The sequence below is a fragment of the Somniosus microcephalus genome, chromosome 14 (genome assembly GCF_052327205.1).
Source record: "Somniosus microcephalus isolate GS21.2 chromosome 14, FLI_Smic_1.0, whole genome shotgun sequence".
NCBI classification, from domain to species: domain Eukaryota; kingdom Metazoa; phylum Chordata; class Chondrichthyes; order Squaliformes; family Somniosidae; genus Somniosus; species Somniosus microcephalus.
The window spans coordinates 74,045,639-74,060,975 of NC_141000.1; the positions used below are offsets into that span (position 1 = coordinate 74,045,639).

At 44.7% G+C, this 15,337-nt stretch overlaps 1 protein-coding gene across 2 annotated transcripts in view; it reads right to left on the minus strand.

Moving 5' to 3' along the window:
- The window catches only part of fundc1 (FUN14 domain containing 1), a 54,550-nt gene that overhangs the window by 12,143 nt on the left and 27,070 nt on the right, over window positions 1-15,337 (minus strand). For both annotated transcript variants that reach the window (XM_086006689.1, XM_086006690.1), the window contains exon 4: window positions 8,691-8,819. In XM_086006689.1, coding sequence (XP_085862815.1) covers window positions 8,691-8,819 — 129 coding nt within the window. The remainder of the gene's footprint in view (window positions 1-8,690; window positions 8,820-15,337) is intronic.

The following is a 15,337-nucleotide window of genomic DNA, read 5'->3' on the forward strand; positions in this document are numbered from 1 at the left end:
ACCTTTCATCAGAACTGAAGACTAAAAAGATAGGCAGGCATATGTGTATGGTTGGAAAAATGGAGAAAAGGAGGGGAAGGGGAAGGCAACAAACAAATACATAAATCCCAAGGACCAGATGACCTACATCCTAGGGTTTTGAAAGAGGTAGCTATTGAAATAGTGGACGCATTGGTTGTCATCTTCCAAAATTCTAGATTCTGGAACGGTTCCTGCAGATTGGAGGATAGCAAATGTAACCCTGCTATTTAAGAAAGGAGGGAGAGAGAAAATGGGGAACTACAGACCTGTTAGCCTCACATCAGTAGTTGGGGGGAAATGCTGGAATCTATTATAAAGGATGCAATAACTGGGCACTTAGAAACTAATAGTAAGTTTGGGCAGAGTCAACATGTATTTATGAAAGGAAAATCCTGTTTGACAAGCCTATTGGAGTTCTTTGAGGAGGTAACTAGTGGAGTAGACAAAGGGGAGCCGGTAGATGTGGTGTATCTGGATTTTCAGAAGGCCTTCGATAAGGTCCCACACAAGAGGTTGGTGAACAAAGTTCAGGCACATGGAATTGGGGGTAATATACTAGCATGGATTGAGAATTGGTTAACAGACAGAAAACAAAGAGTAGGGATAAACGGGTCTTTTTCAGGATGGCAGGCTGTGACTAGTGGGGTATCGCAAGGATCGGTGCTTGGGCCCCAGCTATTCACAATCTATATCAATGATTTGGATGAGGGGTCTAAATGTAACATTTCCAAATTTGCTGATGATTCAAAGCTAGGTGGCAGTGTCAGTTGCGAAGAGGCTTCAAGGGGATCTTGACAGGCTCAGTGAGTGGGCGAGAACATGGCAGATGGAATATAATATGGATAAATGTGAAGTTATCCGCTTTGGTAGAAAAAACAGAAAGGCAGAGTATTTCCTAAATGGTGAAAGATTGGGGAATGCAGATGCTCAAAGGGACCTGGGTGTCCTTGTACATGAGTCACTGAAAGTGAATGTGCAGGTGCAGCAAGCCATTAGGAAGGCAAATGGTATGCTGGCCTTCATTACAAGAGGATTTGAGTACAGGAGTAAAGAAGTCTTACTCCAATTATATAGGGCCTTGGTGAGACCACACCTGGAGTACTGTGTACAATTTTGGTCTCCTTACCTAAGGAAGGATATACTTGCCGTAGAGGGAGTGCAACGAAGGTTCACGAGATTGATTACTGGGATGGCGGGACTGTCGTATGAGAAGAGATTGAGTAAACTAGGCCTGTATTCTCTTGAATTCAGAAGAATGAGAGGGGATCTCATTGAAGCATACAAAATTATTACAGGGCTTGATAGGATGGATGCTGGGAGAATGTTTCCCTCAGCTGGGGAGTCTAGAACCAGGGACCACAGCCTCAAGATAAAGGGTAGGCCATTCAGGACTGAGATGAGAAGAAATTTCTTCACACAGAGGGTGGTGAATCTTTGGAATTCTCTACCCCAAAGGGCTGTGGAGGCTCACTCATTGGGTATATTCAAAAGAAGTCGATACATTTCTGACTAGTAAGGGCATCAAGGGATATGGCCATAGGGCCGGTGAATGGAGTTGAGGCAGAAGATCAACCATGATCTCATTGAATGGCGGAGCAGGCTCAAAGGGCCGAATGTCCTACTCCTGCTCCTATTTCTTATGTTCTTAAACAGTTTGATGATATAAAAGCTCATCAATGAAATAACACTGAAGAAATGCTGCAGTCCTTGTGCTGATATTGCTTTCACAATGGTGTTAGATAAGGAATTACAGGATATTGACCCAGTGACAATGAAAGAATGGCAATATACATCCAAATCAGGATGGTCTGTGACTTGGAAATGATAGTGCTACCATGACATTATTGCTTTTGTCATTCTCGGTGGTAGAGGTCACAGGAGACAGAAGTGCTATCGAAATAACCTTGGAGAGTTGCTGCAATTCATCATGTACATTCTGCAGCCACAGTGCACTGATGATGTTGGGATTAATATTTAGTCCAGTGGCAGAGGCCACCACGCTGTCCTGGACGTTATAAGGCTTCTCGAGTTCTGTTGCAGCTGCTCCCATCCAGGTGAGTGCTGAGTATTCAATCACCCTCTGAATTGAGTTTGTAGATGATAAAGCTTAGCTATAAAAAGACAAATCACTCATTACAGAGTACTCTGCCTCTGTCCATAAAGTTATTGGCAATTAGGTGGCACTCAATGGCACTAATAAACACTCCTTCCATCACGTTACTATTTGCGACGAGGCTGACAGGTTTGGTTAGAGTTATTACATACTACATAGAATTACATATTACATAGAAATTACAACACAGAAACAAGCCGTTTGGCACAACCAGTTGTAGTTGGTGTTTATTCTCCACAAGTAGTAATGCTAATCCCATGTACCCGCTCTGTTCCCATATCCCTTTAATCCCCACTTTCCTTCAACCACCTAACTAACCTATTGTTAAATTAGGACGTGGTCCCTGACTCAATCACTAACTCCAGTAGTGCATTTCAGTCTCACAGCTCACTTAAAAAATGTTTTCCTGCTCTCTGTCCTAAATATCTTTTCATTCAATCTTATATCTATGACCCCTCGTTCTAGATCCCTGAACCATTGGAAACAGTGGCCTAGAAATTCAGTTGCTAGCGCCTTAGGAGGAGAAGTGGGGCGCTAAGCGGCTAGCGCCCGGGCGCAGCGCGATCTGCACCTCTCGCGAACTTCACTCAAGATTTAGCGTCGGCGCAAAACCGCAGCGCCCGCTCAGCTGCGCGCGCAGATCCCGACGTCATTTCATGGTGCAACGCCCTTGGTGCGCCCCGAACCGGAACTTCAGTGGCGCCGCCCTTCTGTGCGCCTGGCACCCCCAGCGACCGGTGGAGGGGAACGGTTCCCAGTCGCTCCGGGGCGCGGGGGGCGCTATTTAAAGGGGACTCCTCCTGCATTATGTGGCAGCCATTTTGTGCCAATCCTGTGTGAGAGACGGATATTTGGAGAGAGACAAAGGGAGAGAGCTTTCTGCTTTGACTTAGCGCTCGCACAGGTACTTCTGGCTTCAGGCCAGAGCTTTGCTCTTGGATTTAACTTTCAGTGCCATAGCCTTGAGTCGCCACATATAATGGGGGCTGCAATGGGTGGAAACGTTGGGCTTCTCCATTGCATTCAAAGGGCTCAGAGACGCCGTGAGAGAGTGCCAGTCATGGCCAGACGGAGAAGGGCCAACAGGCGTCGGCACAGGAGGCCTTACCCACCCAGGGTATACCGCCAGCAGTTCTCATATCTGAACATGTCTGAGGAGCAGTGTGTTCGGAGGCTGCGATTCAGAAGGGAGGTGGTCACTGAGATCTGCCACCTGCTTTGTTTGAAGGTCGAGAGCTGGAGTGACAGTTTGAAAGACGAGAGCTGGAGAGAGCAGTTTGAAGTTCGAGAGCTGGAGTGACAGTTTGAAGGTCGAGAGCTGGAGTGACAGTTTGAAAGACGAGAGCTGGAGAGACAGTTTGAAGGTCGAGAGCTGGAGAGAGCAGTTTGAAGGTCGAGAGCTGGAGTGACAGTTTGAAGGATGAGAGCTGGAGCGGAACCCGGTTACCAGGACGCCATGTTGGACAGCCAGGAGTAATGTGCAGGCCAGGTGTGTGGAAGAAACCGAGGGGAAACATCGAGAAAAACTGAGAGGAAACATCGAGAAAGACAGAGGAAACATCGAGAGAGAGAGGGGAAACATCGAAAGAGACCAAGATGGAAACATCGAGAAAGACTGAGGGGGCACTTTATTTATTTAATTAAATTAATTAATTAATTAAATTTATTTAATTATAAGTTGTGAGTTCCTCACGATGCTCTCCCAGTGCGGCCACCCTGTAACCAGAGATTATTCTAGAAGCCTGGGTAGAAATATCAATGTAATTACTGTAGAAATTACTTTTTTTACATTATTGCTTGTTCATTTTATGTGCTGTTTTTTTATGTCTTTTATTTATTTTATGTCTGCTTTATTTATATTTAAAGTATGTATGCGTGTATATGTCGGTATGTGTTTTTTTGTGATGGCGCCGATGAAGATGGCTGCCGTCCTTGCGAGCTCCGTGCGTACCAGGCAGCTAAGTGTTCTTGCTGCTTGGTGCTCTCGGCTCGTCAAGAAAAAAGCATTTCACTGACTAGATTACACTTCTTGTATTTAGTTATGTGACCAATAAAATTGAAATTGAATTGCTTCGCAGAGATCTGCAGCCACAGCTGAGGAGCAGGACGTCTCTGTCGGTGGCAGTGAAGGTGACGGTGGCTCTCAACTTCTATGCCACCGGCTCCTTCCAATCCGCTACTGGGGACATTGCCAACATCTCCCACTTCGCGGTACATTGCTGCATCCGCCAGGTGACCAATGCCCTTTTCAGAAGGAGACGTCAGTACATCTCCTTCCCCATGACCCTGGACAAGCAGCAAGAGCGTGCAATGGGATTTGGAAGAATAGCGGGCTTCCCCATGGTCCTGGGCGTAGAACTGATGAACCAGCAATGGGCAGGCCTTGCTTCAGGGCTGCAGTGTGCAGGGCGTTGCAGCCAAACAAATCGACCCTCCCCCTTTAAGAGCTGACCGGCGCCAGCGTGTCTGCCTTCAATCAGCAACTCGCCGCACCTGCGCTGCGCCCGCCCTCGGTGTTAGCGCCTCGGCTCGCCGGCTTAGCGCCTTATGATAGTCGTGCATCGCCTGCTTTAGCGCAGCAGCAACCTCTTGGGGCGATGCAACTCAATTTCGGCGAAGGTGGCGCTATGTTGCGCCGGGCGCTAAATTTAGCGAACGCCCGGCTGTAGCGCCCCAAACGTGGCGATACTGAATTTCTAGGCCAGTGTGTTTCTATCTACCCTATCTCATCCCTTCATAATTTTCAACACCTGTATTAAATCACCCCAGTGCTTGAAGACAAAGTCTAATTTCCAAAGTGAGGGCATTCTCCATCGTATAGTTGGTACTACCACCATGCTAAATGAGACAGATTGAAGAACCAATCTAGCAGTCCAAAACTGGCCATCCATGAGGTGCTTTGGGTCATCAGTAGCAATAGAATTGTGCGCCTCCACAATCTATAACCTCAGGACTCCTCACATCTCACTCTTGAATCATTATCAAGCCAGGAGCACACCAGGCATACCATAGAATGAGGTACCAAATGATAAAGGTATTGCATGCTAAACACCAAAAGCAACAGGCTATAGGCAGAGCTAAGGGGTCCCACAACCAATGATCAGAACAAAGCAATCTAGTCCTACCACTTCCAGTCGAGAATGGTGGTGGACAACAAGGCAATTAATAGGTAGTAATCTCTGGTTTACTCCTAGTGTCACGCGCTAGCGAGAGTAGAAATAGAAAGATAGGGAGGATCAATGCGTGGCTTGAGGCATGGTGCAGGAGGAAGGGCTTCAGATTCTTAGAGTATTAGGACCAGTTCTGGGGCAGGAGGCACCTATTCAAAAGGGATGGGTTGCACCTCAACAGGACTGGGACCAATGTCCTCGTGGGGAGGTTCACTAGTGTGGTTGGGGAGGGTTTAAACTAAATTGGCAGGGGGGTGGGCACCAGCATATAGAAGTAGAAAAGCAGAATAAGATGCATAAAGGAGGGAGAGTGTTGGATAGTACTAGAGAAGGAAGTAGTACCATATTAGATAGGAGCAGACTAAGAAGGACTACAAGGAATACAAAGACAGGTTTGGAATGCATGTACGTAAATGCACAAAGAGTGGTGAATAAGGTTGGTGAGCTACAAGCACAATTAGCTGTGTGGGAATATGATGTAGTGGCAATAATGGAAACATGGCTTAAAAATGGTGAGGACTAGGTGCTTAATATTCACGGATACAAGGTGTTCAGAAAACATAGGGAAGGTAAAAAGGGAGGTGGGGTAGCAGTACTGATTAGGGAAGACATTGTAGTGTTGGAATGAGAGGATGTCCTTGAGGGGGCAAGGACAGAATCCATTTGGTTAGAGTTGAGAAGCAAAAGGGTATGATCACACTATTGAGGGTATTCTATAGGCCTCCAAATAGTGAGAGAGAGAGAGAGGCGCAAATCTGCAGGGAAATCACAGAGATGTGCAAGAGCTATAGAGTGGTGATATGGGGGACTTTAATTACCCAAATATCGATTGGGATAATATTAGAGTAAAGGGAAAGGAGGGGGAGGAATTTCTGAAATGTGTTCAGGAGATCTTCCTTGACTAGTATGTTCTTGGCCCAACTAGGATGGAGGCATTGCTGGATCTGGTGCTGGGGAATGAGGTGGGCCAAGTGGACCAAGTGTCTGTGGGAGAACACTTGGGTACGAGTGACCATCGTATCATAAAATTTAGATTAGCAATGGAGAAGAGCAAGGAACAATCTAAGGTAGAACTTCTAAATTGGAAGAGGGCTAACTTCAATGGGATGAGAGGGGATTTAGCCAGGGTAAAATGGAACCAAAGATTGACAGGAAAAACTGTAACAGAACAATGGGTGATCTTTAAGGAGGAGATGTTTCAGGTACAGGCTAGGTACATTCCAACAAGAGGGAAAGGTAGGGGAACCAAAGCCAGGGCACCTTGGATGACGAGGGAGATAGAGAATATGATGAAACAAAAACAGAGGGTATGTGATGCATGTCAGGTGAATTCTTCAAGTGAGAACCAGGCCAAATACAAGATGAGAGGGGAAGTGAAGAGGAAAATAAGACTGGCAAAGAGAGAATGAGAGATAGAATGGCACTTAATATAAAAGGGAACAAAAAAATCTTCTACCGGCATGTAAATAGTAAGTGGGTAGTAAGAAGCAGGGTGGGGCCTATTAGGGACAAAGAAGGTGATATATGCTTAGAGGCGCAGGGCAAGGCTAGAATACGTAATAACTACTTTGTATCTGTGTTTACCAAGGAAGAGGATGCTGCCAAAATATTGGTAGAAACGGAGATGGTAGAGATAATGGAAGGGGTGAAAATTGATAGGCAGGATGTACTGGAAAGGCTGGGTATGCTTAGTGTGGATAAGTTGCCTGGTCTGGATGGCTTGCATCCCAGGTTGCTAAGGGAAGTGGGGATGTAGATAGCGGAAGGGCTTGCCATAATCTTCCCTAGATACAGGGGAGGTGCCAGAGGATTGGAAAGTTGCAAATGTGACACCCTTGTTCAAGAACGGGTGCAAGGACAATCCTCGTAACCGCAGGTCTGTCAGTTTAACATCAGTGCTGGTTTTAGAAACAATAATCAGGGAAAAAAATTAACAGGCATTTGGAGAGGTTTGTTAATTAAGGAGAGCCAGCACGGATTTGTAAAAGGCAGATCGTGTTTGACTAATCTAATAGAATTTTTTGATGAAGTAACAGAGAAGGTTGATGAAGGGAATGCAGTGGATGTTGTCTATATGGATTTTAAGAAAGCGTTTGACAAAATACCATATAAAAGGCTGGTTAACAAAATTGGGGCTCATGGAACAGGAGGGTCAGTGTCAGCTTGGATAAGAAATTGGCTTTTTTTTTTTAAATTTGTTACTGAGATGTGGGCATCTTTAATTGCCCTTGAGAAGGTGGTGGTGAGCCACCTTCTTGAACCGCTGCAGTCCATGTGGTGAAGGTACTCCCACAGTGCTGTTCGGTAGGGAGCTCCAGGATTTTGACCCAGCGACGATGAAGGATCGGCGATATACTTCTAAGTCAGGATGATGTGTGACTTGGAACGAACTTGGAGGTGGTGGTGTTCCCATGCGCCTGCTGCCCTTGTCCTTCTAGGTGGAAGAAGTCGCGGGTTTGGAAGGTGCTGCCGAAGAAGCCTTGGCGGGTTGCTGCAGTGCATCTTGTAGATGGTACACACTGCAACCACGGTACGTCGGTGGTGGAGGGAGTGAATGTTTAAGGTGGTGGATGGGGTGCCAATCAAGCGACAGGCCTTTTAAGGACAGAAAACAGCAAGCCGTGGTAAATGGTTGTTTTTCAGACTGGAGGGTGGTAGACAGTGGTGTTCCCCAAGGGTCAGTACTAGGGCCACTGCTTTTTTTGATATATACATATAAATGAGGATATTGGAATACAAAGTAAAATTTCAAAATTTGCCAATGATACCAAATTTGGAGGTGTGGCAAATAGTGAGGTGGATACCAATCGACTACAACAGGACATAGATAGGCTAGTAGAATGGGCAGACAGGTGGCAGATAGAATTTAATACATGTGGTGCGGTGCTAAACTTTATTGATCAAGAAAGTACCAGGTTTGATTCTTGGTCTGTGCCGAGTTTGCTAGTTTCAGTTGGGGAAGTGGTGTGGGAACTACAAATAGGGGAAAGCTATGGGTTCAACTCCTGTTCTTTGCAAGTTGGCTAATCTCATTTGAGACGATGATATGGGCAGGGGGTTGGAGGAACAAATAAATCAGCCAGAGCTGCTGCTTTTTGCCCATTGAAGTGTACGTGTGAACATCAGATGAATTTAGATTTGGACCCAGCTGTGATCTTCCCCACACCAGTTCAATAGTCCACCAACACTTACTAACTAGCCCAATGCATGCAGAACGAACATTTGGATGAGGTACTGGAGGTCTGCCAACACCTATGGAACTGCACCCTGCATAAGTCTGGAACTTATGAGAAGGATGGAAGAAAATTTGGGGGGAAAATACTGCCAAAGCTGTACAGAAAATACTGTACTTGAAATAGAGATTATTTCAGATGCACTTCTCTCACCTCTTCAATAAAGGTGTTGATTTCTGGAGCAGCTTTATTTGCTTTCTTTCTCAACTGTCGTTTGGCTTTATTTACATCTTTTTCAACTCTTTTCCAATCCACTTTAATATAGCCACTGTGATTTGCAACCTGAGGAAAAATATGCATTAATGAGTAAAGGTATATGAGATAGTCCTTGAGTACCTAATATATTTATAAATAAGTTATATAGGTTTTACAACTGGCTTGCTACAGTGAGTGAGTCAGCATTTGGATCCACTCAGGTATTGGCATTCTCATTTCCTCTAGAACTAGTGTGATACTAAAGCGGCAAATCATGCTACACGAGGCAAGTGTAGAAAATGAGATTTTTTTGCACAATTTCAATTGATAATTCGAATTAAGCAACTTTGAATTATGAGACGGCTGCAACTGCATTTGCATAACTCAGTTTATCCTACTTGTCCATAAATGCTTCTCTAGAAATCTAATCAAGTTCTAAATAATAAAGTAAAAGAAACTGATGTATCTATAGCATCAAAAGTCTTGTGTCTCTGATGTGGTGCTGTAGTTTGCAGTCCCTTTGACCAATCGGTTTGCAGAACCAGAGACTATTGTCCAGTCCACCAATCACCTGATCATAAAACACTAAGCATCACCTACCCAATCATCTGTTTCTGCTGTTGGGTTTTCCCCGGGATGAATCTGGAGGATCGCTGGGATTTGCTGTTCATACTATTACACTCTCAATTCAAACCAGAATCACAATGAGACTTGTAATATTTGAATTCCATATCCAATTGTAGATTTAAAATTTAACATTTATAGATACAAAATTGCAAATTTAAAATAGCCACCAACCTGTGACCATAGGCCCCACTTACAGAAACACATCAATGAAATGGCTATTGCATCACTCAAAATTGTCATTTAGTTTGTAAACAAAAATCAAAAGTTGAAGGTTTGCTAGCACTGTTCGGGGGGGGTTTAAACTAAATGGCAGGGGGTTGGGAACCTGAGCAGGGAGACAGAGGAAAGGAAAACAGGGATAAAAGCAAAAGATAGGAAGGAGAAAAACAAAAGTGGCAGTCAGAGAAATCAACGGTTTAAATCAAACGTGGCCACAGTAAATAAAATAATTCTAATAGGTCTAAGAGCGTTAAAAAAACAAGCCTGAAGGCTTTGGCCTAGAAATTCACTATGGCCCCGCCAGCTGGCTAGCGCCCAAAAGTTAGCGCTGGGCGGGAAGCCTATAGCGATCGTCAGATATTCATTGTTAGCGACCCAATTCGGAACCGGGAGCTATACCAGGGTGTGCCCGCCTCCGCTTGGGGCGCTGACACTGAATATCAGCGCTCTTGGCGCCGCTGCGCCAGCCGCTGCAGAGCGGCAGGCTGCGGTACTGCAGGCCTCCTCCTTCTCTTAAGGGGGAGCTGCCTGCAACGGGAAGATCGCCGCTGGATAGTGCCGGCAAATGAGCCCGGCACCACGGAGAAGTGCCGGGCTCGCGGAAAGCAGCCGGCAATGCCGCGGGGGGGGGGGCGGTGGAGGAGGCCGGGGAAGGAGGTGCGGGCAGGCGGCCGCCGAAAAAGCGGCCGGCCGCACCTTCCGCTTTAAAGCGCCCCACTAAGGCAGCAGGACGGCCCCGTTTTCTGGTCGCTGTTTGCGGCCGCTTCGGAGGAGGCGGCCGCAACTAAATATGGGGATCGGGCCGGTTTCGGGGCGGAACCGGGGCACTGCGCACACTGATGACGTCATCGGTGCCGGCGCAGCGCTAATGGCTACCGCCGCCAATACCGCTGCGCTGAATATCTGCGCAAACTCATTTCGGCCGCAAAATCACTCTTTAGGCGTTAACTGGGCGCAAAGCTGGCAGCGCCTTAATGAATTTCTAGGCCTTTGTGTCTTAATGCGAGGAGCATTTGTAATAAGGTGGATGAATTGGCTGCGCAAATAGAGGTAAACGAATACGATTTGGTTGGGATTACAGAAACGTGGCTCAAGGATGGCCAAGACTGGGAACTCAACATCCAGGGGTATTCGATATTCAGGAAAGATAGGCAAAAAGGAAAGGGAGGTGGTGTAGCATTACTGGTTAAAGAAGGGATTAATACAATTGTAATGAAGGATATTAGCTCTGATGATGTGGAATCTGTATGGGTAGAATTGAGAAATACTAAGGGGAAAAAAACATTAGTGGGAGTGGTATATAGACCTCCAAACAGTAAGGCGGAGGTTGGGGATGGCATTAAAAGGGAAATTAAAGAAGCGTGCAATAAGGGCACAGCAGTCATCATGGGTGACTTTAATCTACATACAGATTGGGCCAACCAAATTAGTAACAATACTGTGGAGGAGGAATTCCTGGAGTGTTTACGGGATGGTTTCCTGGACCAATATGTCGAGGAACCAACCAGAGATCAGGCCATCTTAGACTGGGTATTATGTAACGAGAAAGGGTTAATTAGCAATCTTGTTGTACGAGGCCCCTTGGGTCGGAGCGATCATAATATGATCGAATTCTTCATTAAGATGGAGGATGAAGTAGTTGACTCAGAGACAAGGGTCCTCAATTTAAATAAAGGAAACTACGATGGTCTGAGGAGCGATTTGGGTAGGATTGAGTGGGGAATGGCGCTCAAGGGGTTGACAGTGGATAGGCAATGGCAAACTTTCAAAGACCGAATGGATGAGCTACAGAATTTGTTCATCCCAGTTTGGCATAAAAATAAAACAAAAAAGGTGACTCAACCGTGGCTAACAAGGGAAATTAGGGATAGCATAAGATCCAAGGAGAGGACATATAAATTGGCTAGAAAAAGCAATAATCCTGAGGATTGGGAGCAGTTTAGGAGTCAACAAAGGAGGACAAAGGGATTAATTAAGAAAGGGAAAATAGAATATGAGAGTAAGCTAGCAGGGAACATAAAAACTGACTGTAAAAGCTTTTATAGATATGTGAAGAGAAAAAGATTAGTGAAGTCAAGCGTAGGTCCCTTACAGTCAGAATCAGGGGAATTTATAATGGGAAACAAGGAAATGGCAGACCAACTAAATACATACTTTGGTTCTGTCTTCACAAAGGAGGACACAAATAACCTCCCAGAGATGCCGGGGAACATAGGGTCTGATGAAAGAGAGGAACTGAAAGAAATCAGTATTTGTAGGAAAATGTTGTTAGGAAAATTGATGGGACTGAAGGCCGATAAATCCCCAGGGCCTGATGGTCTACATCCCAGGGTACTTAAGGAAGTGGCCCTAGAGATAGTAGATGCATTACTGGTCATCTTCCAGAACTCGATAGACTCTGGAACGGTACCCATGGATTGGAGGGTAGCTAATGTTACCCCACTATTCAAAAAAGGTGGTAGAGAAAAAGCGGGGAATGATAGACCGGTAAGCCTGACATCGGTAGTGGGGAAACTGCTAGAGTCTATTATAAAAGATGTAATAGCAGAGCACTTGGAAAGCAGTGACAGGATCGGACAAAGTCAACATGGATTTACAAAAGGTAAATCATGCTTGACTAATCTACTGGAATTTTTTGAGGATGTAACTGGTAAAATAGATAGGGGAGAACCAGTGGATGTGGTTTATTTGGACTTTCAGAAGGCTTTCGATAAGGTCCCACACAAGAGATTAGCGTGCAAAATTAAGGCACATGGGATTGGGGGCAAGGTATTGACTTGGATAGAGAACTGGTTGGCGGACAGAAGGCAAAGAGTTGGAATAAACGGGTCGTTTTCCGAGTGGCAGGCAGTGACTAGTGGGGTACCGCAAGGATCGGTCCTAGGACCCCAGCTGTTCACAATATATATTAATGATCTGGACGAGGGAATTGGATGTAATATCTCCAAATTTGCAGACGACACAAAGCTGGGCGGGAGGGTAAGCTGCGAGGAGGATGTCGGGAAACTCCAGTACGATTTGGACAGGTTGGGTGATTGGGCAGAAACATGGCAAATGCACTATAATGTGGATAAATGTGAGGTTATCCACTTTGGTGGCAAAAACAGGAAGGCAGATTATTATTTCAATGGCAATAGATTGGGAGAAGGGGAAGTGCAAAGAGACCTGGGTGTCCTTGTGCACCAGTCGCTGAAGGTAAGCATGCAGGTGCAGCAAGCGGTTAAGAAGGCAAATGGTATGTTGGCCTTCGTAGCAAAAGGGTTCGAGTACAGGAACAAGGATGTCTTGCTACAGTTGTACAGGGCCTTGGTGAGACCGCACCTTGAGTATTGTGTGCAATTTTGGTCACCTTACCTGAGGAAGGACGTTCTTGCCATGGAGGGAGTGCAGCGAAGATTCACCAGGCTGATACCTGGGATGGCAGGAATGACGTATGAGGAGAGATTGTGTCGATTGGGCTTATACTCACTGGAGTCTAGAAGATTGAGAGGGGATCTCATCGAAACCTATAAAATTCTGTCAGGTCTGGACAGACTAGATGCAGGAAGGATGTTTCTGATGGCCGGCGAGTCCAGAACCAGGGGTCATAGTCTAAGGATAAGGGGTAAGCCATTTAGGACTGAAATGAGGAGGAATTTCTTCACCCAGAGAGTGGTGAACCTGTGGAATTCTCTGCCACAGAGGGCGGTGGAGGCTAGTTCATTAAATATATTCAAGAGAGAGTTGGATATATTTCTTGAGGCTAAAGGGATCAAGGGATATGGGGAAAAGGCAGGGACAGGGTACTGAATTTGGATGATCAGCCATGATCACATTGCATGGCGGAGCAGGCTCGAAGGGCCGAATGGCCTACTCCTGCTCCTATCTTCTATGTTTCTATGTAACATTTTGACATCTGCTAACATCATCCTTGTTGTTCCATTTGGCACTACAGTCTCCATGGATGCCAACCTTATATTTAAATCTAGGTGTCCAACACTCTACAATTCAAATTATCACAGTTGGGCCCAGGGTGAATCACTATTAAAAAAAGTCATTTGATGGCTCCAGATAAATTCAATTACTTCAATAAAAATTCCAGATGCAGAACTTTTTTTGTGCCTTCTTCAAATTAAATAGGATTTATGGATTAAAATATGAACATTAAATTCTTGCAGATTTTCCACTGACAGCAAAAATTTACCACAGCTATTATCGACTTATTTGCAAATGTACAGTTGCCCAAGTTATGACTGACTTTAAAAACGAATGTATCTAAAGAATTGTGTATAGAATCATGCAATTTTGTTCCTATTTATAGGATTTCAAAAAATAAAATTTTTGTTTGCTGTTACAACTCAAATTGTACTGGAACATGCTACATAGTAAATATACAACAAACAGCATTTAGTCCAAATAAACATGAAGCACATGTAGAATTTTGGTTACCCGAGTCACAAATGAATAGATACAAGGTTCTCAGGTTTTTGTTAGGCCATACTTGGAGTACTGTGAACAGCTCTGGTCTCCATATTATAAAAAGGATATAGAGGCACTGGAAAAGGTGCAAAAAAGATTTACTAGAATGAGAGGTTATACCCATGCTGGGGCTCTTTTCTATAGGAAAGAGGAGACTGAGGGATAACTTGATAGGTCTTTAAGATTATGAAAGGGTTGAGATAGGATAGATGTAGAGAAGATGTTTCCACTTGTGGGGTAGACCAGAACTAGGGGTCATAAATATAAGATAGTGACTAATAAATCCAATAGGGAATTCAGGAGACACGTCTTTATCCAGAGTGTGGTTAGAATGTGGAACTCACTACCATCTAGAGTAGTTGAGGTGAATAGCATAGATGCATTTAAGGGGAGGCTCTATAAACCCATGAGGGAGAAAGGAATAGAAGGAAATGCTGATGGGGTTAGATGAAGAAGGGTGGGAGGAGGCTCGTGTGGAGCATAAACACCAGCATAGACTTGTTGGGCCGAATGGCCTTTTTCTGTGCTGTAAATACTATGTAAAATACATTTTTCATTTTTTTATTATGCTTTTATTACAACATTTTAGCAATTGTTACCATTATCAAGGCATTGAGTAAAAACATAAGATTTTTTAGGAATGTAAAACTGTAGGTTTAGGAAAAGGCCATTAGTTCTAAAAGGCCTCTCTCTTTCTGATACAACTGAACTCCACTAGCCATCTTCTCACCATCGGGGCAAATTCACTTCAATCGAAGTAAAGTCACAGGCTGTGTGTGCCTGCTATTTCTAAAGATTTGCTTCCCACGAGAGTCGCTCCCCACTGGGAGCATCAGATCATGGCTCCTCATATCCTTCAATCCCTTCTCTCTCCAGAAGGACATCTAATTATCTCTTGAACTCGTTTATATTGTAGAGCGCCATTAGTTTATAAAAAAATTTCCCTTGAGCATTGTGCTGTTACATTTCATTGATACATTAACTTAAGAAAACCATATGAATAAAATAAACCTACTAGCTACTTGCTCCTTTTGAAGCCAACGGTAGCATTTGAAAACATATTACCTACATAGCGCCAACAGGTTTCACAATACTGTTACAGGGTGCAGAATTAATTCTACTCCTGTCAAAATTTCTTTCTTTATTTTAAGGTCCTACATGCCGGAAGGTAGGTAAGCAACCTATTTCCTGACTTTTACCAATGCTTAAGTTTCTGCTAGGAGCTGCAAAGGTGGCCCAAGTAACTTGCCCTCCACTTATGGGCTATTCTTGGCACCTACCTAATGAAATTAGGAACTCAG